Raw genomic sequence first — 15,659 nt, 5'->3', positions numbered from 1 at the left:
AAAAAAAAAAAACCCAGCTGGACAAAAACGGTGAAAAGGGGGCCGCACATGGATTCCAGCAGCAGGCCATTCCAATCAGAGGATCAAAACAGGACTCGCTGGTGTGGAAAATGGTTCACATCAATTCAAATGGGATGACGGTGACTGTGGCATGAAATTGGTTTGTTGGAGAGTCGGGGCAGAAGGGGGCACGGGCCAGGGTCCTGCAGTGGTGGTCAACTCCACGGCACAGAGAAGTCCTCACTTCTTTCAATGTAATAACGTGATAAATGTAAATGTGACAATATATCAGCAGCGCTACGGAAGCATGGGCGTCTTGTGACCCTTGCGTTTTAAAAATAGTCACTTGCACGAAACCTCCGGTTTGGCTAATAGGAACATAACTGTACAGTCACAGTGGTTAAAATATAATGACATTACTCACTGATGAATAGCTTCAATTATAACGTAAGCCGACAAGGTGTTAAACCCCTGGCCTCCTCCTAATGAGCATAATAAAAGCCATTCGCGCTGGCAGGAGATGGTGTCTGATGGACTGCACAGGCTATTGACCTTTGCTTGAATCACATTTACATTTATGCAATGCTAAATGACACGGCCATTGGACACGCTACATAGACCTCTCTAAGCCGGAGCCGGGTTGTGGTCTAAAGACCCAAGTCGCTTGAGTATATTTCTGCAGGGTTGAAGCATTCTCCTACAATTGTGATGTTTCCACTGTTGCAGAAGTGGGCCAAGCCTCTAATAGTAATTTGGATTAGCATGTCAATCTAGTAAGGAAAACAGGTTGATTGTTGCGCTGATTGAGAGAGCTGTGAAACAGCCATAAAGAGCGCTTGAAGACAATTCATTTCTCCCATCAGGGCCCTCAACTGAAAGCAGAAAGAGCGAGGGAGAGAGAGGGGGCACATAGGGAGAATAGTAGGCTGTGGGGGGTGCAAAGAATCAGGCTTATCTCTCCCTGTTGGAACGACAGTGTTTGTGTTACAGCAATTAGGCTAAAGCTCTGACATTCCAAAGTCGCACAGAGACTGATGTTTGTTCTCTCTCTCTCTCTCTCTCTCTCTCTCTCTCTCTCTCTCTCTCTCTCTCCCTCTCCCTCTCCCTCTCTCTCTCCCTCTCCCGCTCTCTCCCTCTCTCTCCATCTCACTCTTATAATGTGTGAGGGAGGTGCTTGCTTGCGGGCTCATCTGACAGACACTATCGCTGTGCTTTCGAAAGCAACACACAGATCCCCCCTCGGGAACCTGGTCTATGTGTTTTTTTTTTTTGTCCCCCTCCTGGCCCTCACTCAGTCATTCTAACTTTCAAAAGACTCGCTTTCATATTACCGGTTCAATTACTTTCCCGTCTCCCCGTAGCACAGCAGACCCTAGGTGTCTCCTGTCTGTCTGCTAGGTGTCTCCTGTCTGTCTGCTGGGAAATGAAAAACGCTGGATGTTTTTCTAATCGTTTACAGTCCTCCGCCATGTGTGTTGGGCTCTGATATCTTTGACCAAAGGATCGCTCTGAGCAACAGCCTGGTGACAATACTACTCAGTGCTGAGCATGAAAGGCCATGGTCTGCTATGATGTGTTATCATATGTTTACAGCACAGCACAGCACTTGTTGTTGTTTGTTTGTTTGTTTTTTTTGCTTAAATCAGAGTGACGTTGAAGGTGTCTTCTTAGGTTTATTATGTCTCACTTGGCTCGTTTGCTTGTGTCTGTGGAATGCCTCTTACTCATTGTGAGACACCGGGGTTTACTTGGGGAGAAACAGAAAAGCCAGGCAGCCGCCGGAGACGAGGGGATATGACTTATCCCTGTGGATAGTTATTACTCCTCTCTGACTTTGATTGTTTTCATGGGTCTCTCGGGGTTAGGGTCTCTCAGGAGACATATTGAATGTGTGCTGTTGAGTGCTGTTGAATGTTTATTGATATTTTCACAAGCGAGTCCTCTTGGAAGGGAACGCAAAATCAAGGTATTATGATTTTTAGTTTGCATGATTTGTATTGTAAAATTTCAGAGTTTTTCAAGTTCAGGTTTCTTCCTTTCCTTGGTGTCTCATTTGTAAATGTTCACGGCCTTGGTTTGCATATGTGAAAATCAGCTTTTTTTTAATCATTTTTACACTCAAGGCAAACTGTGTTGGTAATCATATCCTAGTCAAACTCTTTTGTGTCGTGTAACTGATTTTTAATGACAGAATATGTAACAACAAGGAAACGAATGGGCCAGGTGCCGATAGGTAGAACCCCCCTGTTGAGTTAGAAGCAGATGGTAAGTTGTAAAAGAGTGCCCTCCCCAAATCCCCAGCAAACAAGCATGCTCTAATGGGGTCGTCCTCGCTCCTTTTCTGTGCCTCGCCTCCCATTTTTTTTAGCTCTGCGCCCTCACCTCCGTGCCCTTCATCTGCCTCTCTCCTTTGTCTCCAATGTCATTCGGAGACTTATAACATTGTCTACTGGTTGACAGCATGATACATCACTAAATAAGTTAGAGCAACATCTGCACTTTCAGGGTACTTTGTCTCATCCGAAAAAGATCCTTTAGACCATGCCTCCTTTTTTTGCTTCCCTCCCAAAACCCATAGTCGTTGAGATTAAAAACATTTATTTATTCATATTTATTCACTCATATATTGTATTTACATGCCGTACTCGCTCTGGCAACGACTGGGTTTTGTAATTAAGGGAAAGCTTATGTCATCACGTCTCTCGCCAGAGGAGAAGGCCTCCCTCGCTGGGCTGTGGTTGGTTCGCTGACAGACTGTGATAATGTGGTCATCTCCGGCTGTCAGGTCCGAGCATTAGTCTCCGCTTGACTGGCCAGCCTCCTGAGATGCTTGTGGTACGGGGTTAAAGATTTGCCCTGCAGCTAGAGAAGGTTCAGTCACATGAATGGCGATACTCAATCTCCTCTGAAAGCTGCTGAGCAAAATATCTCTCTCTTTCTCTCTCTCTCTCTCTCTCTCTCTCTCTCTCTCTCTCTCTCTCTCTCTCTTTCTATCTTTCTGTGGCTCACTCGCTATGTCCTTCTCCCATTCTGTCTCCACGGTTTCTGATCACAGAGTTCCTATAATCATGTCAGCGTTCATTAGTCCACTCAATCTGATGACTTATTAATGAATATGAATTATATATTGCAATATACGCCTTGTTTAGGATTTGATTTGAACTTAATCATGGCATCACTGGACCTCAATATATGATTCATGTCATTAATAATTGCAAGTTGTTCTGCCTTAATTATTAATTTGCCAATGTGGTGCCTGACTCCTTTACAAAGGTGTTAAAAGTGCGAGTTGATGTTATGTGTCTAAGACAGAGTCCAGTCCCGTCCTCCATATATTTTCTTATTTTATCTTATTTTGCAGGCACCCTGCAGTACACTCTTCACCCACTCTCATTTTATTCCACTGTGGACACTAAGTATTCAAGCCTTTTACCATAAGCTACAGCTCTGTGAGCTCGTTCATATTTTATTTCATCATAATGTTTGCATTAATGTAGAAGTCAAGCATTTCATATTAAACATGTTACGCTAGTGGACGGAAAACCTTTTTTTAGTAATTTTCAGTTAGAATCGCTTTCATGATTAAGATATATTTACAGATAATAAAAAAAACCACCACCCATTACCCTTACCTTTGCCAAGTAATGACTTCTAGTAAGGGCGAGAGATTAAACCTGAATCATTGACTAAATAAATTAAACGTTAAGCACGTCCCCCATTAATGTAGCGGCTGAAAGCTAGATGTACCGTGCTGGGTGAGTCTACTTACTGCGCCCTCTCCCTACTGCCCTGTGGAGCTGGTCTCATGAGATTTTCTAGCAGATTGAGTTTGTGCTGACTCCGGCTGGACACTGGGGGATCACTCTGCACACAGTATTTAACCCAGCCAAAGCCTGCAGATTAGACCACAGTGGTGTCGAGGGAAGCTTCTTATAGCACCACCTGATGGGGCACCCTAGATAATCATCTTTAAAACATGGCACTTTTTAGAAGCTCTCCCTCTCTCTCCCCCCCCCCCCTCTCTCCCTCTCTCCCCCTCTCTCCCTCTCTCTCTCTCCCTCTCTTGAAAGTGTGGTCGAATTCCTTGACACAATCTGAACATTTTGCTGCCGGATGTATTGAGATAAATATGTGTTCCATCCGGATATTTGCAATAATTGACTTGAACTTACAATGCAAGGATGTCAATGATTTGTTCGGGTCCACACTGTCTGTCTTTCTCCAAGTATTGATTTCCCTTGAAGCCCTAACCACAATCCCAACCTGAGAGATTGTCTCCTGCTATTATGAGATGGGTTAACAAAATATTAATGCTGCTCTCAGGTCTGGTTTATAAGTCTAATAAAGTAGTTTTCCTGCAGGTGATCGAAACCATAAGCGCAGTGGATCGAGACGAACCACCCAGCGGACATCGCTTCTTCTTCTCTCTTGCTGCTGAGGCTGCTGGCAACCTGAACTTCACCTTGAGAGATAATAAAGGTTATCCATTTTTATTTTATTTTTTTTATTTTTTTGGGGAAGCACTTCCTGTGCTGATCTGATCTAGTTACTAGATTCTGAAGCCATTTTTCTTTTTTGTAAAATAGTTTTCACCACATTTCAGCAGCAGATGATAGCTTGAGCAGAGCAGTGCACTATATACACAGTTTATATCCTTACAGCTGTATAGTTTATGTAGTTATATTTCATGTGTGGGTCAAACAAAGTTTAGTGCAACTTCATTTCTTATTCTTATTTTGTTTTCCCACATCCTGTTTTTGGGGGATTTACGTCACCCCGCAGTCGGGACTAATGAAGTGTCGTCTGGCCCTTTAACTATTAAAAAGGTTCCGTGTTAACCACATGGCTTCAGACCACAGCCAGATTCATTTCCCCCAGATTTCCCATGATCACATCCATAGAAAAAAAAGAACGTACTGGGATCAGGTCCAGGTCTTTGAGACTGTGACAAGCTTCATCAACAAAATACGTGCATCCATCTCTCCTGCTACCCTGCTGCAGTGTACCTGGTGACTGGCCAGGCTTTTTAGACAGCATGGTCTACTGACTTTCCTGAAGATGATCACTAATGACCCCTTCCTCAGTCAGCTGAGTCAGGGAAATACAAATCCAACACATCCCTGCATGGAATTGTAAAACTTGAAAATGACTGTCATCAATCTAAGCTATTTGCTGTAGGTCCCCATCTAAATTACCCCCCCCCCCCCCCCATAAATATTCATAGTCATATTTACATATTCATTTGATTTCATTTCCTCCCCCCCCTCGCTTCCAGACAACACAGCCTCCATCTTGACCAAGCGCACCGGCTTCCAGCGGAGGCAGCAGTCTATGTACCGGCTGCCGGTGCTCATCGTGGACAGCGGGACGCCGGCCCTGAGCAGCACCAACACCCTCTCCATCCGCGTGTGCGAGTGCGACGGGGACGGCTCTCCCCAGTCCTGTGGGACAGAAGCCTTCATGCTGTCAGCCGGCCTCAGCACCGGCGCTCTCATCGCCATCCTGGCGTGCATCCTCACCCTGCTGGGTAAGACACAGCCCTCGCCTTCTCTAGGGCCCTGACACACAAGACAGGACATTTGGTCTCATTTTCTTTGTTGTATAAATGAGTCAAGAATGCAAAAAGTGTCTTTTTCTCAGTGGTATCAGCACATGTCATGTATGTTTGAACTCTATGATAGAAACCACATGTGCCAATGTATCTAATAATTACTTTGAGTTACATGCATTTTCATTGTCAATTCTACCTTACAGTTCAATATCAACGCCATTTCAGCAAGCAAATCATTTGACCCACGATGGATTCACATGTCTTTGACATTTGCTTTTTCTGGCCATGAGTGTTTGTGCAACACCAGGCAATCAGCCAGTCCTCCCTTCACTTTGTCTAGAATGACCTGTATGGCCAGACTGTCCCATTTTCCTGCTCTTTGGTGGTCCGGCCCTTTGCTGATTGCTATTTCAGGGGATTCATTAGCTGATTGTTACATGAGAGTACATCGCCCAGTGTGCCGTGCCTTACCTCTGGACCGGCTGATGACTCCCGCTTTGTTTTGATTTGTTGACCCGGAGACTGCTGTGGGACTGAATGCCTAGTTGATGGACAGATTGATTTCTTGATTAGGCTATGGCACTGATAATCTGTTTCAGCACACAGGCTTGCAGTCTTAACAGAGTTAAGTACAGGCCAAGACAGAGGTAATGGATTGGAAACATGACACATTTTGGTGCAGTGTTGCCGAAGGAAGGCTTGTAGTATTCCAGTGTGGCATAGCTGCTACACAACAAATTGATATTTTGTGATGCTTTGAGAGATCAAGTGTTGAGAGATCATTGCTGTGGTTGGGCCGAATGATGGGATTCTGATGGGATTCTCTCTGATCTGAGCGGAAGAACCACTTCGATTCAGTCAACATGGATACAGCACACGCATTGTCATCTCTTACATTTTCTTATGCAATACCACTGAATAATTCTTTGTTCTCTGTAATTGACTCTAAACATTATATCTCCCTCCACTTCACAATTCTTCGTCCTCCATTTATGCTCTGCCCTTTGCATGCCATGATGCTCAGACCACATCCCAGATTATGGCAATCATGGCTGAGACAGGAGGAAGACAGAGCAAAGAGAAAAAGATGTGTAGTTTAGACTGAAGACCAGTCAATCGCACTGCTAATGATGGACATGGGTGGAAGAGTCTAAACCCATCTTCTTCACCACTAAAGAAGAACTCAGATTTAGACAGCCAGGCAGCCAGGCAGCCAGGCAGCCAGGCTCCATACTGATGGGCTATGGCATCATTTCAGTACATCTGACTATTAGTAGGGGGGAAAAAAACATGAATCGTGTTGTGCTGTGAATGCCAAGCCAGAGTGCCGTGAAAGCCAACAGTAAAAACCATTTTTAACGCATACAATATATTCCTGTAACTGAAATATAACATTTCAAAGTACAGCCAATAATGAAAAGACCCTGGATTCCATTTAAACTGATAAATGTTATAATAGACTAGAACTCTGCTATGACTGTCCAGAAATAAAAAATAAAAGGATACAATCTTCGAGAGGACATTTCATAACATCCACAGAATGTATGTTCAGAAACATTTTCCGAGTCTAAATATGAAGCAATTAGAAATTTTCTTGAGATTAATTTGAGGAGATTACAGTTAAATACGGTACCATGCAAAACAGAACTCCAGGACCTTGTTAGTGAAGTAAACATAATTCTGATGGTTGCCCCGAGGCTACCCTCTCCCTGTTTCTCTCTCTCTCCCAAGCTTCTTAGCCATTCGTTGTTTGATTAATTCTAGCTCTTGCAAGACATTTGTAGCAGTGCCTTTGCCACTGCCCTGACTAAGAAGAAAAAAAAATCAGCCAGCATCCCACAACAGCAGGATTAGGCCTGTGCGCTGGCTGATCTGAGCAGTTATTTTGGGCAGGGAAAGCAGAGCCCTCGGGGCAGAGCCAAGCTTGCTCTCTCTCTCTCTGGCTGAGAGGAAAGGTGGAGGATGGGGAACGCTGTGGAGGAAGAAATCAGTGAGCAGATCCTTCCTTCTCTCTCTCTCTCTCTCTCTCTCTCTCTCTCGCTCTCTTTTTAAAGAATAATGAATCAACGAGCCTTGTGTGCCCAATGCCGTCTGGATTAGTCACACTAAACAAACAGCAAAAATAGCAGGACAAAAACACGGCACCTAATGCAGCCGTGAATGCGTCCAAGACACGATGCCGTGTGCTCACTGAAGCAGTGAGTGGCGCACTACTCTCTGTTCAAATCTGCATTAAGCACATTAATGTTTATCAAGCTATACTGAATCACTCTCGGTCGACCACGAGTGGTACTTCATCAAGTTTGATTATGTCCTGTTACCATAGTGACACATAAGGGTGCAGCACAGTGACTGGTATACTGTATACATGTTATTTGTTTTAATTTTTTGTGCTGTGCTCCTTGTGAACGGATCCTTATCATTTGACACTTACCTAGTGGAGGTTCAACACTATGGGGGGGGGGAGAGATGAAATGTTGTGTTTCCATTCCCATTTCCAAGAGATGTTAGTCACATTTTGTTTATGTGTCTTTTTTATTCTCCGGCATTAATCTAAACAATTTCAGGAGTGCATCTCAAGCAATGACAGGCGCTCCAGAAGTCTGCATTTGAGATCTGAGGCACACCTCTCCCTCATTAGAGTACTTTAGGTAGCGGGATAAAGCCAGGTCACATGAAAGAGGAAAGTTCAAGGACCCGGCCGGAATGGCTCTCTCTCCCTCTCTCTTTCTCTCTCTCTTTCTCTCTCTCTCCCTCTCTCTCTCCCTCCCTCCTTCCCTCATTTTACCGCAACTCATACCTACAGTTTCTGCCTCATGTACAAAAGATGCAGCATTCTAATTTGCCTGACCCTGAACTCGACCCAGCCAGGATGGTGGTCCTTAATGTTCCTACAGTTTCACTGAGCTTGTAATGCTAGGACTGCGTGGAGGGAGATGGATTGTACTTAGCAGTAAAAAAGAAAAAAAACAAACAGGTCGGAAGGTCAAACTACCAATATTCCTTCCGTTACCATGTGGTAGTCTTGATTGGCAGATAAAGCTTTGGGCATTTGCTTGTATTAAGTTGTTCAGCCATAAACAAAGGAAGCAAAATAGGGACACAGGGAAAGAAGGGTGAAAGAGACAGAGTGTGTGAGAGAGAAAGAGAGAGACAGAGAGGGGGGGGGGATTAAAACAACAGCTCATACCATAATAGCACAGACTCATTTTGAAGACATCGATGAGAAGGAGGCCCCACAAAATATTCCACTTGTTGTTCCATTGATTCTGCATGATGGATTGTTTTCTCAATCCAATTACCGCAAATTGGAGATAATGTTCAATTGATCCACTGCTCCCTCTGAACATCCATCTTGTGTCAAAACTGCACTAAGGCTAAATCAGGCCTTTAAGTGTGGGCAGTCTGTAACACTTTAGATGAAAGGGTGTAAATTAGGTCTTTATCACACCCACATAATCACTGTATGGCATCTCACACATAAAAGAAGGAACTATTCTGAAGGCGTTCTCATATCTAAAAGGGCATTTGGTGCGGGATTTGTGACATAGAAATACATTTCCATGCTGAAAGGGCCATCGTAAATCTTTGTCTCACTGTGAAAATATCCATGAGCATTGACAAAATTTGATGTCAGGAATGTGGCTGACGCTTGTGATGTATTTCACCACTATATTTGGCGAATCCAACCATTTAGACCAATCAGTCATAGCGAGTGCTATTTCGAGGGGGAAGTGATTTGCCATGCAAAAAAAAAGCCACGAGCCATCCCACATGTAGATTGATATGGCGCTAATGTGTTTCCGATTATGTAAAGTCGGCTGTTTACCATCCAGACTTTTAGCCCCGTCTCTGGGGCGAGGCAGATTTGCAGTTTGCCCAATTGAGACACAATGGACGAGTAATCCCGGACAAATAACTCGGGCTGTCTCTCGTTTGAACTGGATTCCTGGAGCAGTGGGCGTGAAGTCGGTCTCTATCTATCTTGATTGCTCTCCTCTTCATCGGCCCACCCCCCTCAGTGTTTGTCTTGTGATTATGCAAGCGCACGCGCTGTCCTCTCCCCACCCCCGGACCATCCTGCCTCGGCTCGTCTGTCCCAGGGAAGACGGCGCACTGGCGACCTCAAGGATGAGCTATGAGCCCCAGCCCTCCATATTTCACCCTGCTGGTGGCAGGGCTGAGGGATGGATCATTAGACATTCTCTCTCACGCACGCACGCACGCACGCACGCTCCCTCTCTTTCTCTCTCTCTCTCTCTGTCTCTCTCTCTCTCTCTCTCTTTCTTCTGCTCACACACGTTTTTATGTCTCCCTCGCTTTTAGTCACAGTCTTTCACACCTCTCAGCCCTATTTGAGGGCTCCTGCTTGTCACTCTCTCTCTCTCTCTCTCTCTCTCTCTGTCTCTCTCTCTCTCTTTCACTTGTCCTTTCTGTTTCTCTTTACTTGTCAGGCGTTTTCCTCTCACCTTCCATGAAACCAGCTAAGAATCCTTGCGTCTCTGTTTGTTTTTTGTTTTTATTTTTGCCTGTGGGAGATTAAGAGCATGTATTATTAGACAGCTTCCGTAAAGCCAGCCTCATGTATATCTGGAGACTGGAGGTGGGCTGAGGAATGCTGGAAGGACGCTGCCGAGGTGGGTGTGGTGTGCGGTTTCCATGGTGCCAGAAACAGCCCGAGCTGGAGCCTGTTTACTTTGCGACCGCTGAGTTACGCCATGCCTCGGCTTACCCCCTCACACACATCACACTTCTTCTGTCTGCTCTCCCTCTCTAAGGGGCAATAACTGGGTTTGCTGCTTTATAAGGGAATTACTCACAGTGCCTGGACTCGCCATTTTTACTGCTGGTAGCATTATTATTTCTATATATTTTGGTTTTCCTGAAATATGGAAGTTCATTATTCAATTTGTTTGAAATTAAAGGATAGACCTGACCTAATATCAGGTTAGAAACCATAACTGTACCGGCTCATTGCGTTCAAGGAAATTTGATTATTTTAACTCATTTATTTATTTACTTTTGCCTTGCACATAACTCTTATTTATCTGGCCTTATTTACCAGATAGTGTAGGCATATGCTGGAGCCATAAAAAGGATTTAGTGCTGGCTTGGACAGTGTAAGCTGCTTGTGTGAGCGGCGGAGTCGAGCCAGTTGCTGTTAAACCCTGATATTTACAGCATATTCTGCTGCTCTTAAATCCCCCACGCTCTCTGAATCTGCATGCATATTGCGCCATGGTTTCTGTGCATCAGCAAACACTGACAGTGACAAAAGTGAGATGACTATAGCACGGCCCACGACCAGCTACCCAGCCATTGGCTGAAGGGATGCATGGGCGTGTGTGTAATGTTGTGTGGAGGTATGTGGAGGTATGTCTAGCATGTGTGCACAGATGCACATTATTTGTGTGTATATGTGAGTGTTTGTGTGTGTGTGTGAGTGTGTGTGTGTGTGTGTGTGTGTGTGTGTGTGTGTGTGTGTGTGTGTGTATTTACATGAGTGTGGCTATATGTATGTGGACAATATGTGTGACTGTGTTGACATTATTTGAAGGTGAATGCCCTGCATGATGGAGTGTGTAAACTTGAGTGTTTGTGTGAATGCTGGGTCAGGCGGGTGTATTTCACTGTTGTCAACACCAGTATAGGAGAAGATTAAATCAGCCTGCAACCAGCCTTTCTCCCCGGCTCTAGTGCTGGTCCTGTGAATGTTTTATGGCATGCTGGAGGAAATGATCTTCAGTGTCTCATTGTGCAGTTCTTTCAGACTGACAAACACAATTCAAGAAGAATTTGTCTTTATTTTTGGCTCTAATAACCACTTTCTCTCTCCGTCTCTCTCTCTCTCTGTCTTTCTCTCTGTCTCTCTCTCTCTCTCTCTTTCTTTCTCTCTCTCTCTCTCTCTCTCTACTTTCTGTCTCTCTCTCAGTGCTGGTGTTGCTAATTGTGATGATGCGGCGGCGGAAGAAGGAGCCGTTGATCCTGGACGAGGACCGGGACGTGCGGGAGAACATTGTGCGCTACGACGACGAGGGCGGCGGCGAGGAGGACACGGAGGCCTTCGACATGGTGGCCCTCCGCAACCTGAACGTGGTGCGCGACAGCAAGTCCCGCCGAGACGTCACCCCTGAGGTGACGACGCTGTACGCGCCGCGGCCCCCGCCCTACAAGGCCGTCCCGGCAGATAACAACGGCATCTTCCGGGAGTTCATCTGGGACCGGCTGAAGGAGGCGGACGTGGACCCCACAGCGCCTCCGTACGACTCCCTGCAGACATACGCCTTCGAGGGCAGCGGCTCGGTGGCCGAGTCCCTCAGCACCCTGGAGTCCCTGAGCACAGACTCGGACCAGAACTATGACTACCTCAGCGACTGGGGACCGCGCTTCAGGAAGCTGGCTGACTTGTATGGTCACACTGATGGCAGTAATATATTCTCCTCCTAGCTGGGGGTTGTGTCTAGGGTTTTTTCTTCTTTTTTTTTTTAAGTCCTTTCTGCCTGACCTTCAACATGAAGCTGAAGCTGAAGGAGAAGAAGAACGGTTCAGATGGGAATGAGAATATTATGAATATTTCAACTTATTGTGGAACAAAAATCTGTCTCAGTGTCGAAATCCAACAAGCACACAAGAGATATACGTGGGAGTGATATAGGAAGACCCTTTTTTGAGCACTTCAGGGCTTTTGTCATGGCCTGACTATTAACAACAATAATTTCACAGAAAAGGGACAACGGACTTTGGATTTTGTTTATATATGAAACACTTGAAAATAACATGAAAATGGAAGAACTTTGTGCACAATTGAAGCTAAGTGTCACATCTATCAAAGAACCTTTCAATGGAGTGAGGTGCACTGCAGCACATTACTTTCATCTGGAAGGGATGTACTTGAGTCCTCTGGTCCATAGTCCTGTGGTGACCAAAACAAAAACTGTGCCACCTGCCAGTCCAGTGGTCTTGCCGTAACGCCCTCCTCAGTCCGTATCAGTGTCTCTTTATTTCCACAAGTATTTCAATCATTTGTGGATCTTTGCTTCTTGAAAAAAAAATAGGTATCGCAAATGATAAATTATACAACTGAACTGTCTTAACAAGATGTTGTCATCCCAACACTGCTCCCTAAACAGGCCTTTTACAAGAATCACAGCCGGGGCTGTCAGGCTACATGTTTAAAGGCTAAAGCTCCAGCGGAGGCTTTAATGTTGCTCAAGGTGTTCTTAAGTCTCCCACCATTACTGCAGATTAAGCAAAGACCAGCCTCTTGCTGGGGGAGTTACGGTAGGGGGGCGCCATGCAACATGCAGCGGCATGCATCAAAACATGGTTCCGAGGACTGCCTCCCCGGTTCTCTAATGAATGATATGGTGGCACTGAAAGACCCTGATACCGTTTCCTACAGGTGTGTTTCTGGAATGGAGAGCTGGAACGGGTGGCTTGTGTGTGTGTGTGTGTGTGGGGGGGAGGGGCTGTAGGTTTGGAGCGCTGTCTGAGAGGATTGCTTGGTGTCATGTTGGGCTTTCTTTGTAAGGCTGCTTCACTAGACTCTGTGCTGAGTAAACAGTGGAATATGTTGAATATAGTTATGAGTATAGTTTTTATTTCTAAAAAATAAATGTAATATCGAGCAGCCGAGAGCAGCTAAGCTGTCTGTAATGAGTGCATTCAGTTCCAGTTTTTCTTTTCTCTGAAATATTGATATGGAGTCAGAGGGTATTTTTGATTTACAATAAAAACAGTATTTATAAAATCCTCAAAGGGAATATCTTCATATGTAGAATGTAAGAAGTGGCCGTAAAAAATATTGCCTGACGAATAGTGGACAGAGACTTTCACTGGCTCATCTTTTTAAAATCTCCTAATGGATAATATTATTAATATACTGTCCCAGCAGTCATTGAAATATGACCCTATGCATAAGTATATTGGGTACTTAGATATTTTCTATGAAGTCATGCTTTTGAAGTGAGTGCACAACCAGTGAATTCACTGGTGTAAGCAACCACTGAGTTTGATGAATGGGGTGAGCCATGTCCGATGCTTAAAAGGCCTTAGCTAAATTAACCCCTGAAAGCGATTTGATGGATGATTCTGCTGTGTTACAGAGCATAAACATACATCCACAAACATGCTCGCAGAGGTGAACATGGCTCAACTCCCAGCTCTGGTTTGAAATACAAGGACAGAGATGAAATTCAAGCTGTTTGCTTATAGACACGTAGTATCTCTCAAGCAAAATAATAAAATGCTTTGCTTTCATAGTCATGTTGAAAACTGTCAGTCGTGTCAATTCCATCAAGTGTATTGCGCTGAGAAAGGCTTTTTAGGGATTCATTCTCTGCTGGGCTTTAAATACATGCAGAGCAAACATTCTAGTGCTATTAAAGAATGCTTTTGACCTCGACAGCACTGTTTGTGTCTCAGACCCCGAGGCATTAGCTCATTTCTTGACAAAAAAGTATTTATTTTACGCTTCAAGTTCATTTCTGAATGTGCAAGTGTGAACCACGGGTGAACCACACCTAAGATTTGTGTGTCTGTACAATTCAGACAAACACTTTGGAACTTAAAAACATTCAAAGTTATTATGTCGCCATTATTGCTATCCTTGTTATTCCTGCATTCATTATCTTTGACAGAAAGTGCATCTCACTCCATTGCCGATGCTTCTCCTTAATGAGCGCCAATGATAATGTAGTCATTTCACAACCACAGTGGGGATAATGAAGATTGAGGATATTGTCAGTGAAAGTCTGGGAATGTCCTCATGTTGTAAAGCAAATGTAATTATTTGTTAACTGGCTCCTCTAAATGAAAACTAAAAGGGCAATCGAAATCTCATTAGATTTTGGCACTAAGTAATAATAAATACCATTTCAATTAAGGGAATTGCCGAGGATTAGCCGCAGTAAGCAGACACAGCAAACTAAGAGGGGGCTTCCCCTTGGGGCGGAAGGACCAGACCCAAAATATCCTTGCAGGGAGACATTTACAGCCACTTAATAATCACATGCACAGTCCATCAACTATGGCGCTTACTTAGAGGCACGGGTCTCTTTAAAAGGCCGAGAGGTTTGCCATGAGACATCGCACTGCAACTAATTAACCCCCATCATGCTGTTCTTGACTTTGAGAACATGCCACATTTTTCCTCTTTTTGTTTCCAGCCGGACCAGTGGTCCTGAATCACGCATGCACAGAGTTGAAAATGACAACACGTCACTTGGAAAGATCGCTCCACACTTTGACTTTGTGTCGCGGCGGACACAGTGTCCTGCCACAGGGGGATCAGTCAGACCAGCTCTCTGTCTCAATCCACATCAAAACCCCCCATCTACACTCACCATGGCTTTCCTAAACAGACAGTTCACACATCAGTAACTGATGTTGGAGAAAAAGTAGGGAGACGGGCAGTCACTGGCAGAGGTGACAGTGAGGACTTCAACCTTAGTATTTTGTCAAAAATGTATAATGTACAGTGTTATTTTCTTGTTTTTTTTGTATTGTTCCTGAATTGAGATTGTTGCTTATGTTCTGGTAGCTTGTGTGTCCCTGGAGATCTTAAGTGGCCTTTCCTGTTCCAGCAGAGGAGACAGAAGACCTGAATGGAGGGAGAGCAGAGCGTCAACCCCTCAGCCAGGCAGACAATCAGTGCCCCAGGTTCAAAAAGCTCCGCAAGTTTGGGCAGAGAGGGAAAGAAACAATTTTTGTACAGGACATTTCCAAAAATAAAAAAAAATAAAAAAATTGCTCTTGACTGAAAGTCATATGTATAATTTTCAATAAAGAAATAAATCTTGTTTCATCCAGAGTTGTCATGCCTTATTTTTGCCGTTTTATAAAGATGTGTTTCATTTTCTTGACTGACAGTTCTGTTCCAATTAGTGTCGACTATTATTATTATTATTATTATTATTCTAACTCTTGTCGGTCGTTAATTAAGACTGCTTAAAGTGTTTCTCAACTTCTCTAACATTTTGTAGCGCTGCCTAGACGCACGTTGTACCACACTCGTTGACACGTCTCAGTAATTACCTGCGCCGCTGCTCCAGCATTGGCGGATGAGGAATGATTTAGAGATCATTACTGGAAAACACCTGAGAATCCC

At 44.4% G+C, this 15,659-nt stretch overlaps 1 protein-coding gene across 1 annotated transcript in view; it reads left to right on the top strand.

The window, feature by feature from the left end:
• cdh7a (cadherin 7a) overlaps positions 1-15,346 on the top strand; it is a 47,451-nt gene extending 32,105 nt beyond the window's left edge. Inside the window, exons 10-12 of the mRNA XM_031563134.2 lie at positions 4,362-4,479; positions 5,276-5,527; positions 11,484-15,346. Coding sequence (XP_031418994.1) covers positions 4,362-4,479; positions 5,276-5,527; positions 11,484-11,998 — 885 coding nt within the window. The 3' untranslated portion in view covers positions 11,999-15,346. The remainder of the gene's footprint in view (positions 1-4,361; positions 4,480-5,275; positions 5,528-11,483) is intronic.
• The last annotated feature ends 313 nt before the right edge of the window (positions 15,347-15,659 follow it).

The sequence above is a fragment of the Clupea harengus genome, chromosome 25 (genome assembly GCF_900700415.2).
Source record: "Clupea harengus chromosome 25, Ch_v2.0.2, whole genome shotgun sequence".
Taxonomy (NCBI): Eukaryota; Metazoa; Chordata; class Actinopteri; order Clupeiformes; family Clupeidae; genus Clupea; species Clupea harengus.
This window is presented reverse-complemented; position numbering and strand designations above follow the sequence as displayed.